The 12,046-nt window shown below is 38.4% G+C and overlaps 1 protein-coding gene across 1 annotated transcript in view; it reads right to left on the reverse strand.

The window, feature by feature from the left end:
• Positions 1-8,157: 8,157 nt before the first annotated feature.
• SLC9A3 (solute carrier family 9 member A3) overlaps positions 8,158-12,046 on the reverse strand; it is a 47,841-nt gene continuing 43,952 nt past the window's right edge. The window contains exon 16 of the mRNA XM_088526361.1: positions 8,158-9,013. Within this exon, the coding sequence (XP_088382487.1) occupies positions 8,436-9,013 (578 nt within the window). The 3' untranslated portion in view covers positions 8,158-8,435. The remainder of the gene's footprint in view (positions 9,014-12,046) is intronic.

The raw sequence follows: 12,046 nt of genomic DNA on the forward strand, positions 1-12,046 counted from the left end.
GGTAACATTTAGAAAAAAAATGTATATTATCTCTGTAGAGCTGTCAAATGCAATCTTTTACTGAAGCATTTCATCTTCACTGCCAAAGCACTTAGTTATTTGATTTCTTTTATTTTCTTTCACTTACCTGTGTTAACAATGGTCACCTCAGAAAGATTCTAGACAGTTTCCTCCATCACTACTCCAAGCTGCCAGAAAATAACATTGGAAACACACTCCTGCACAAATCAGGAAGTGCTCTGCTGTTTTCTCTTGAGAAAAAAGAAAGGAAAAGCTCATGTAACTTATTTATGACCCTGTGCATAAAGACCATATACAGGTAGTACAAGAGTTGTCCACACGTACAGTGTTGTCTATAAACACAAACCATATAAACGTTTTCCCCTAGTCCTCTTCAGTGTGTTTGAGCGGACTCCATGTGTTTAGGACTCTGACCATGATTTCTTTTCGCAGCTCTTAGCCAGCTTGCCTTTTCAGACTGTATTTCTGCATAGCAAGGGAAAGTAGCACAAGCAGACATTCCTCCTCAAACTTCTCATCCTCTTTGTTTGTAAATCATTGGGCATCTTCTTTGTGATCTAGATGATGGAGCTTGGTGGATACATGTTCACATTGCATCTGGCACACAAATTTTGTAAGTGAACATTTTCCTCTACCCAGAGGAGAAATCCTGGTTTTGAGAGTAGAATCACAGGCACTAACAGATTGACACTTAGGATTAGGAAGAGAACGTCTTATTCAGGCAGCTACGCACCATTCAGAATCAACCTCTCCTGCTTTTAGGGCTGGCAGATGGGCAATGGGATGTTATGCAGCTCAGGAATCATTCTGTTGTTTACTGCCTTGCCTGGCAGCTTTGGGAGGTTCAGAAGTAATTGAGCAAGCTGGAAGAACTTAAAATGTAAAAGGTTGCAGCAGATAAAGAAAAAAGTTTTTTGATACTTTCTTTAAGAAAGAGGGACCTCACAAACCCAATACTCATGTTCTACAAGAATATAAAAGATCAGCCCACAAAGAAAATCATAGGTACTTACCTGTTGCAGTGAAGGAATCACTGCAAGGCAGTGAATCTAAGACAGGTCTGATTCTTCAGGTACTTCTGGGCACCACCTGCTAGCTCTCCCAATGCCTTCCACGAGCAGGCTTTTTGCCAATATAGCACATAGAAAAACTTAGTACTGCATTAGTCAGATTCTGCCCTTTGCTCTTCATGCATGTTTATGTTGCACATCTGAGCAAAAGTAGTCCTAAAATGGAACAGTGTGTTTTCAGTCTAAACAGCTAACATACAGAGCAACAAAACATACAGAGGTACAAAAATAAGGTGCAAGGACCAGGTGACGAGGAGCAGGACAGCGGCATAAGACAGTGCCTCAGAACAGCATCATTCTCACAACAGTAATCCCTCCACACGCCACATGAGGGCATTTCTTATTCTGAGTTTGGGAAAAGTCAGAGTAACTGAAAGGTGGGTAATTAAAAATCCCCGAAGAATCGGAGCTTTATGTCATCTGCACAAAACTCACCCGCCCTTGTTAGCTCACTAATTCCCTCCATTGTCTTTCCAGCAAGGCTACCTTAAGAAACACCTAACCGGTTTAAATATGTGGTTATACATAAAATCCTTCTGCTAACTTATCCATGCTAGCTTTTTTTTTTTTTTTTTTTTTTTCTCCTACAAACACAGAGAGTTTCTACCTATACAGTTCAGGTGGGACTTTGTCTTAAGTCCCCCATAAAACTTCCAGAAATAGTGACTATTTCAGGCCATCATCAAAGCCAAAATTTTCTCTCTCTTTTTTTTTTTTTTTTGGATGTTATTGCATAGCTCAAATCAAAATACATTATGAGCAGCTGGGTTAACTAGCTGTGTATAATCACCTAACAGGCACAGCAAAGTGTTTCATTCTGTCGTTTCTTAAACCTCCCCTTGGGATTTCCATTTCACAGTCTTACACAACCTTATATGCTCTACATGTAATACGCACGCCAGTTGTTAAGATACCTTAAGATATCTTGTCTCAGTTGTGTAGCAAAAGGAAGCAGGGTATGAAATCAGTATATAGTTAATAAAAATGGTTTCATATCACTATTAAAAATGGTTTCATATGTGAGAAGGCTACATATGAGGCTACATATACTTGTCTAGTTTTTGTTCTGGATCTTCTCTGACCTCTAGAGGTCCCTTCCAACCTTGACCCTGACCTGTGATTCTCAGCAATGGAAAGGAAGAGAAATGAGGATCTGTTCAGCAGTAAAGACTTCTGTAGTTCTTACTTACCCTATCCCACGCACCAGTCAACATGCATTTCATCCCAGCGGATTCTTAGGGTGCTTATGCCAGGCCTGTGCCCTTCTTGAAATGTGTAGAACTGGGTTTCACAGCAGGTTCTAACAGCTTGAGCAATGATGGATCAATGATGTAATGTAATGGCATGCTGACAGATGACCTTCAAGCTCATCATTTTTCTACTAATGACCCAGCTCAGTAATGGAACCAACTCAGGCAAGTTATCAAAAAGAGACTTGAATTTGTACAGCTCCATGCACACCTTCACACTCATCAATATACCCCTGACTGAGGACAAACCTGGTGCACATGCTGCTGAGAATTACCTTTACAAAGGTGATAGGGGTGGGAGGCAGCATGTAGCAGGCAGGGAGGTGTGAAGACCAAGTCTGCTGGAAAACTGTTGAGGACTCTGCAGGGCAACATAGCACTGCGGTCCGCACTGCCTGTGGCAGTGGTCCCTGGAGCAAATAATCCCTTAAATTGCACTAAGGCTTTATCTCAGACAAAGCTAATTGGGTTTCTCTGGAAAAGAACCTAATAATAAAATAAGAATATTGCAGTGATGATCAGAGTTTCAATGCTCCAGTTCATGCCCTGGCATGGCTTTTTTTAGCAGGGAGACATACTTTTAGCTATATATTACCACCTAGGCTAGATAATCTGAAAAAAAAAAATCAGAGTCTTTATATATTCACCCTTGGGTATGAAAAATAGGACTTATCCAGAGCAGCATTGAAATTTCGAGGTCTTTTTTTTCCCCAGTGATACAATTTGAGGGACAAATTTAGTCCCTCAAAGTCTAGTATTATAGAATTATACCCTAGGAAGGCCAGTGAGAAAAAAATGTTTACATTTTCTGAGCTTATACTCTCTTTTCTTCTTGCTTCCCTGTGGATTCATTGAACTGGTGTCTGCTCTCCTTTGCAGCAAGTTCAGACCTGGCTATGCTCTATAGTTTGTGTTGTTTTAGTAGATAGTACTAAGAGCTTGTACATTAAGCTTTTGTCTTAAAATGACAGTTCTGCAGGTGCTGATTCCTCTTGCTTTACTACATTTTTTTCTGGACGGCAAGATTTTCTTCATTCACATCTAGTTAACAGACTAAAATTAAAAAATATTTTAAAATTAGTCTCTCAAGTTAAATTCAGTTAGTAAATTAAGTTCTAACAGTGAGACCAGTCTTACCATTTGCTTCTTACTGCTGATTTCATTTAGAATAAAATCAACTCTTTGCCTTTTTCAGACAGGGCAATGGAAAGTATATAAAACAGGAGAATGTACTATAATAGCACCATTATAAACTCCCTTTGATTTTTGTTATGTGGGCAGCACGGGCTTGCACCACAGCTCAATTCTGTAAGTTCTACCATGTTTTATACACACCAGAGCCTATATTCTGCTCAGTTAAGTGTAAGTGCTCAAATATAGGTCCCTAGGTGAGATGTAGAGTAGCTGTAAATCTTCTCTATGATCAAGAGAGCTAGAGGAGATGATTCACGTGCTTGGTGGATGGTCCTTTGATAGAGTCCCTATCTGCAGATGGAGACTATAGCAGCTGGATTTCTCTCTCTCTCTTTTTTTTTTTCTTATTTTTGGAGTAGGGGGAAGAGGAAGGGCAAGGAGGGGAAGGATCCTCAGGTGCTATAATATTCTTTGATTCTCCAATCTACACATATGCAGATATACATTTAGCCTGTCCATGAAAATTTCTGCTTCATAGCACTCTTGATGACATGTTATTTAAAAGGCAATTAATGGCATATAGTTTTGTGTCAGTAATACTGTGTCTGCTGAACTCTGCTTGTATGCGTTCCTATACCCAAGCTGAGGAACACTACGTTGCTTTCAGAACTTCTATCTTCACATTGTCTCCAGCTTGTTATGACCAGTTATTCTGAGGTCATGTTTTAATTCTGTTCCATTAAAAAATGATATTTCTGTGTTTGTTCCTCAGCCCAGTAGAGGTCAGCCAGACTTTCATGTGTTTTAAGGATTGAAATATTTGCCTTATAAAGTCAACAGGAATTCTGTCACTGAATTGGATGGAGTCAGGACTGTATCAAAAAGTATCACAGAGATCAGCGTGAGACTCAGGATATCTCCTATAGCTTTTGTTGCTGAATTTAATAGTTTGAGTTTTATAAATAACATGAATAACCAGCATTACATTATTGCCACTTATTTTTAATTTTCTGATTCAGGGACAGAAAACCAAACAGTCTATTTTCTCAGAAGTCTTGAATGAGAAATCATCTCTATGTGCGCCAAATCAATGAGTCTTGCAAAGCAGAAGGATTCCACCAAAATGACACAATTTATTGCCAAACCTCTTATGATGACATACTACTAAAACATTTTTTAAGACATATTAGCAGAACAACTTGACTTTTTTAAAAATATACGGAGGAAGTTGACACTGCTTGGAAATTGCACACCAAAAAAAATCTCCAAACAGTAGCTCTCTAAAGAGTGACATTTTAAGGCACATAATTATTTTACAATTTTTGTTACACAAATCTCTGGCTAGACCATATATTTATAAAACATAATTTGAAATAAGTAGCTTCACAGCTCAGAAAGACAGAGTTCATCTGATTGCAGGTGACACACGTTATTTTAACATTTCTAGGTCATAGTGCAGCATAATAAACATTGTTAAAAAGCATCCTACCTGTGGAGCAAAATGGGGAAAGACATCACACATTTCTGCATTCCATCTTGTACAACAAGGTAGCCCATAGTTACATGTTCAATAAATAGCAATTGTGGAATTCCCCACAAACCACAAAACTTGTCTTTCTTTGACAGAGCATGTCACAAGATAAACTCTAGACAGACTTTTCAGCCAGTCTAGACCAGCAAGAACTGAACCACCCTCACTGGAGGCAACATGATTTACCAACAGATCTTTACAATCTCATTCATTGTTTCCTCACACAGGAAAAGAAGCTGATGCACATACCCGTCCTCTCAGCAGCTCTAAATCTGCATAACTGTGATGCAATTATTGGTGTTTGACTCATTTATGTCTGCTGAAGAAGCGATCAAACACTTGCACCTGCAGGATGTGTACTGATACTCAAAAGTTCATAGAAATATAGCATAGAGTAAAAACTGTGAGACAGATGATGAACTTATGACCTGCTCTTGTTATATATCCTTGTAGACTCCTGGTAGAAGCAATTGCCCTGGAAAAAAATACGGGATTATAACCTACAACATACTAGTGGAAATCTACCTGTTTTCCCAACATTTTACCAATGTGCAAATTAGGGTCTTGAAACCTTTTTCATCACATTTCAAATTTACAAACTGTGCCAACCACAGTCCTGTAGAAAACATCTTCTAGAGGCATAAGAGCTTCCAAAATGATGTAAGCTATTCCAGGGAAAGGTCTCTTCACTATCAGAATTGGCCAACCTGTCCTTCACCTGTACTACTACGGTGACAGAGCCCTTTATAACATGGGCAAGGCCTAAGGCCTTTGAGAGTAAATGGAAAGTTAAGCCCTTTTCATACAGTGCCTTTCTTTCTGTTTTTCAGATGTTCAAAATGGCTTAATGTTCCTCTCTGTTCTGAAGAAACTCCTACCAGCCCACAGCCCTCTCCAAAGCATACAGGATCCTGACTTCTCCCAGGACTGCTGTACTTGTAAACACTCTGGTGTCTACTGTTCCTCCTGTGTTTATTACTTCAACATACAAGAACATGAAAATCTCATAACCTGAGATTTTCAAAAGTGCATACACTTGTGTGTGCAACACCTATCTGGCAAAAATTCCCACCTGCTGATGAGGACTTGCAGATGTTTTATTGAGGTAGCCTGTACACAAATAGATTATGAATGTTCTAATAAGCATACAGAAAATGCAGCCTACGGTGTAGTTCTTCTTCTGAATGCAAGACAGTAATGACCTCTGTACAACAGCAATAAGAAATGAAAGCTTTTAATTAAAAGCCAACACCTCGCCAACATCTTATCAACTTTGGTGTTAGTACTTAGGCATTATACTAAAGAATTGGAGATGAGGTTTTGGCACATTGCACTTTCCTTGTGCTAATATCTGAGATCAGTAAGGGTCCTGCTTTATGTTGGTGCCAATGACTACAATTCCAATACTTGTTCAAATTTTACTATCTGGGACAACATTAAAAATAGTCTCCTTCATCAAAATAATATGTTCGTGTTTATCCAGTTCACACACACACACACAAAAAATTACATTATCGAATTATGAAACTATGGCTCCTGACCCTCAATAACTAGCTCTGGGTTTAGTATTGGATGATGGAGCCTTTCATTTAGGGACACTGATTTCAGTCAGTACCCAAGATGGTTGCAGACAGGCAGCTGTCTGTGGGTTCATATCAAAACAACCAGTACTCTGAATCTAGTCTCTAAAGGCATAGGTTATGTAGCTAGCTAAACTAGCAGACATTTATCATCACAGGTGTACAATTTGTACTAGCCTAATGAGCATTTGTGCAAAGAGGACAAATATAGGGAAAAACATTGAGTCAAAACATTTATAGAGTGCTCCACTCTTTTGGGGTGTCTGGGTGACTCTAAAATTGGACAAACAACACAGACTCACCCAGATTCATTTCAAATTTTGGGAAAAGTGGAGAGTGAAGCACCCATTAATTCCTATAGTTAAGGTAAATTTTGCCAAAGGAAGCATCTATTGGATCCAGTGTTAAACAATTCAGATATCTCCCTGAACTTGATTTAGCTCATCTACAAAATGTACATGGTTCTCAAATAGAAATAAAGTACACATTAGGTTCACAGAAGCAGCTAAGCACTCATTAATGTCACAGAACCTTAGCAATTTATATCACTGAAAGCCAGTTTCAGGACTGGAGACACTCAAGGCAAAAAAAGGAACTATGCAACAAGACTATGCCTGAAGCAGTCCAGCAGGGAGCATTATACATCCAGGAAAGATCTCGGAGTGTTTACCTTTGCGAAGTCTTCATCTGAGTCAGCTTTCATTGCAGTCTCCAGCTGGCTTCACAAAAATTAGATCAAATTCATACATAATAGTGCAATACTAACTATTGTAATTCAACATAAAAGTGGAAAATAGCAATGCAATTTCCTGACACAAACAAGTGTATATATACGCAGTAGCCAAACTACCTCTGTACAGTACTTTGAAACAACAACATCCTGAGTCATTGTGGCACTTAAACCGTGTGGTAAAGAAAAAATAGCACATGCGAGGCCATTATGCTGATCAGCTGTTGGAAGGGGGTTGTGCATAAATAACCAAGATTATCTAACAATACTTGGAAGACACACAAGCAGCAGGACAAATGATAAGTATTTACATTTCTACATGAGTGATGCTATTTAAATTGAGCAGCTTAATCAAGAATATAAAATGAGATGCTTGTGACCACACAAATCTTAAATTCTGAACTAATTCTGGGTGTTATTCTATTCCAGTGCCAGTAAATGGGAGAAATAAAGGTCAAACCCTGGCCATCCTGGAGTCCTTGACTAAAATTCAGGAGGCCAGGACTTTCCTCTCCCCTAATCCCTGAAGGCTTCCAACAAAGTCAATATACCACAGTTACACAGTGACACTAATATCCAAGAGCAGGAAAATATTTTTTCTTTAGCATTCAATTAAAAAAAAAAGGCACTGATCCACTCCATTCAGAATAGACTTAGCAGACAAAAGGCTCAACATTGGCTCCTCCTATATGAATTTCATATATTACAAGTACTGCACTCCATTACTGATACAGCAAATGCAGCCAATTTCTTTAAATGTATTTACTGGGAATATATGGCAAAATAAACCATTTCTATGTTAAAATCCTCTGGACATTTATCTTTTGAAAAGCCTCTTATTTTAGCCCTCCAAAAATAAGATTCATTTTTGTAACAGTCTACATGAAAGAATAGCAAGGAGGCATATTTTCCCTTCACCGCGCACCCTTTCAGCATGAATGAGGACTTAAAAATGTAAGTGCAATAGAAAGCCCCAGTGCTTCTGACATTCTGGGACCCCAGCCCCTTTTACATCAGAAACCATTCTGATGGAAAGCAAACCAACAAGTTTCTCTCTAGTTTTACAGAGCTCTATTCAATTTATTCTCACTCAGTTACTCCTTTCAGGTAAGTCCTGGTTCACAGCTGGGTTTCCTCTTGTTCCAGTGAATGGGGAGGGATGTGGCAAGATGCTGGAAGCGATGCCAGCTTCTGAAGCTTAGGGTGTTGCAAGGGTTTTGGCCTGTGAAACGAACGTCGACTCTGTACACGCCTGGCTGCAGCAGATCTGTAGTTTGCTTGTACATCAAGCAACATCATTTTTTCTTGGGGCTCCTTTATATAAGAGTCTTCCAGCCCTTCGGGCATAGAAAGAGAACTCTCCTCCTGTGAATTCTCCGGCTCGTAGCTAACTTCTGAACAATAACCTGAGTTTATTGTTTCTTTGTTATTCATATCTGTTTCTGCTTCCCAGTAGAGATCAGGTACATCTGGGTCACAGGAAGTTACGTACTCAGAGACAGTAGAAAGAGATATATTCCCTCTGTTTTCCAAGGAAGAATAGGTTTGTGTCCAAGGCATTTGAAGACAAGATGGGAAAAAGTGGAGGGGAGTTTCTGAAACACTTTGTGCTTGGCTTGGCTGGTCCGATGTATAAGGAGGCAATTTGTCATCTGAAGAAGAGTATTCTGTCATTTCAACTTCATGGTCCATCTCACCTAGATGGCAAAGAGAAACATACTTAGACATAGACTTTCTACACCAGTGCAAACTTGATTTAATTTTAAAAACTAATTTTCTAGGAATCCTTTGAATTTGGTAAATTTGCTGAAAATCTTATGAAAGTGTTATTTAAGACTGTTTTTGAGCTGGAAAACTCTAGTCTGTTCCGATGCCTTTATCTTGGCTGAATATCAGGTGGAATTGTGTCCAGTGATGAACATTGCATTTTACAAGTATTTAGGAGATGGAGTCATCATCTGGTCACTAAGGTGTGTCTTTGATTTGGAACCATTTAGTCCTGAGGCTCAACAAGGACACTTTTGAAATAAATTGTGATCTTTAAATTAATGAATGGAAAGTGTCAGCAGACTATCCATTTCTTCTTGCCTATGTTCAGCTTTCTGTATGCATTAGATTGTGTAAGCAAAGTCCACATTCCTACTTTTAGTTTTCAATCTATTCTGAAATTCCAATGTCATTCTCCTTTTAGGACATTTTGTTATAGGAGATAGTTCAGAGGACTGTTTCTGAGAGTAATTAAGCACTGAACTTGTTAGCTCAGGCAATCTAGTTTCCCAAAATGCCTCTTAAGACACACAGTCAAAGCCCAGTGACTTTGATATATCAAACATACTTGGACAAGAACTAATGCATAGCAATTCTAAATAATAAAGTCAGGTATAATCAAGGCAATAGAATGGAGGAAAAGAACAAAGGTTAGAAAGAAGTAGTTCAGTGAGTAATAAGCCAGTATTTTATGACAATATTTTCAATGGAAAAAAGACTTGAAGAGATTTTCAATGTGGATAAATGTCAGTGAATGCTCTTCAGTGTTCTAGGTTTTAATCAAGATATTGGAATTTAACTCACAATCTTTTAATTGATTCAACTTATAATTTAAATTACCATTTAAAAAGAATCAGAAGACACACTAAAAGAGAATTGAGCACTAAAATCAATCACATTGCTGCATTACACTTCAGTGAAGAAACTAATATGCTGCCTGGAATTACTCTCTAGCTAGCACATTTTCTGTAAGGTCAGAAGCCAAAACAGAAGCAAAATGGCACATTCTTTTCCATTTTTCATAATTTTTTCTCAAGTCAAAATTGCGTAGCAGTCACTCACAGGATGAGATCTTTGTCTGAACAAAAGTTCGCCAGCTACCCACAGAAGCACTCTCTATCTACCACATTCCTTTGTTGATACACAGAGCATACTAGGTCCCACACGTGATTGTGGATTTCCCAGCAACTAATTCCCAATGAAATTGAGGATTGGATTTCGTTGCATAATCCCTGCAGTGCCCTATGCTCTGTTCAATGATGGCTGAACTGTGACCTGAGCCATCTCATTTACAGCAGTATGTTGATTGTAGAAATGAAGGCTGATTTTTATGGTGTGGAAAAATGTTACAGAACAAGAATTAAAGGGCCACTAAGATATTCATTTAAATCCAGAGTTGATTTGTTTTTAAGTCACTAACACATTAGCAACATCAGGCTATTTACTACACCAAAAAGGAATTTCTCTGCCTTTCTCTGGTTTCAGAACAAGATATGGATTAAGAAAAACTCACAGTTAAAGGGAAAGGCAAATGCCTGAGCTTTAGTCAAAACTTCTGCTTTTCTGTGGTTTGGGCTGCTCTGTAGTTATCTCTACCTGTGTAAGGGGACTCTGAGGCTTAAAACTTGCTTCATTTTTAACTCCCTCTTATGCAACTTGATGGTGTAATCAGCAGTTTCATTTAGCAGTCGCCCTGCTAAATGAGAGGGAGCATTCTCATTGAATAAGCTCAGGACAAAGAAGAACCTGGACAGATCTTAAGAACTGGTGCAAGGCTTCTTAGTGGCAGAGGCAAAATCACAATCTGGTCATGCTAAGAATGAGTGGCTGGGCTCAGCCCATTGCTGGTCTAGGCCTCCTGTTCCTATTGTGTATCTGATGGGTTAACTGGAATATTTTTTGCTGAGCATTTAAAGTGTTCAAGCCAAGACAAAGAGTCAGATCCTTAGTTGTTGTAAAAATAATTGGGCATTACACCCTAAATATTTACAGCTGGAAAGTATTTCTATGGGAGGAAGATACGAAAAAAAGTTTAGCTGTTCAAACAGGAGGAGAATAGAATATATTTAGTTGTAGGAAAAAAAAGAACAAGAAGGAAAGAAACAATCTGGAAGAAAAAAAAATAAGTTAGAAAAGTAAACTTTTTATCAGTGGAGTAAGAGTAGAAAGGAAGAGTGATTAAAAATAGAGATGATAATCTTGCTTTAAAATATTACATATGTGTTGATTCTGGGAGAAAAGATCTGGGTCGGTCCTCTGGGCCATCTGCTTGCAAGAAGGAATCTATTGATTTATTGCTGAGTCGGAACGGAGTGAGCCGTCTGAAGTTGTTTGGAGAATACGGGATCTGCACTCTGGCCCTTTGTGATGGTACCACAGTATCTTCGCTAGATAACCATGGTGAGAACTTCATGTAGATACTTTGATCATCATCAGCTGAAAATACTGGGTTATCAATTCCTATAAAAGTTTATGAGTAACAAATTCAATTAAATAAGGTAACTTCTTGGTAAAACATCAAGATTTATATGGAGAAAGCCTATAGTGAAGAAACCTACTGACAGTTACACTATTATACACACAGAGATTGCTCTCACAGGCATGGCTACTGCTAGTCAGCTTGGATTTCCTTTAAAGAGAAAAATTAGATATCACGTGCAGTTATGGGTAGGATGTCTGCAGATAATGAATATAATCGATAAAAGAACAAATCACCCCGTCCCTCAATCAAAATAAAGGAAAGCTAAGAACTGCAGAACGTTCAAATAAAACCTACACAAAGGAAAGAACAAACATAATAATAAAAATCTTTAAGTGCTCAAAAGGTACAAGATGTGTCTGAGGGAGCCAACGCAGGCCCCAGAACAGTCAAAATTAAGTATCATCAGCATTTTAATATAAATATATAGTATAGATATGAATCTATACTGTTCAAACAGTAAAAGAAAAATTCGAAACAGTCT

This window comes from Tinamus guttatus, unplaced genomic scaffold (assembly GCF_059628265.1).
Source record: "Tinamus guttatus ecotype Peru unplaced genomic scaffold, ASM5962826v1 Tinamus_guttatus_pri_ptg000025l, whole genome shotgun sequence".
Classification (NCBI taxonomy): Eukaryota; Metazoa; Chordata; class Aves; order Tinamiformes; family Tinamidae; genus Tinamus; species Tinamus guttatus.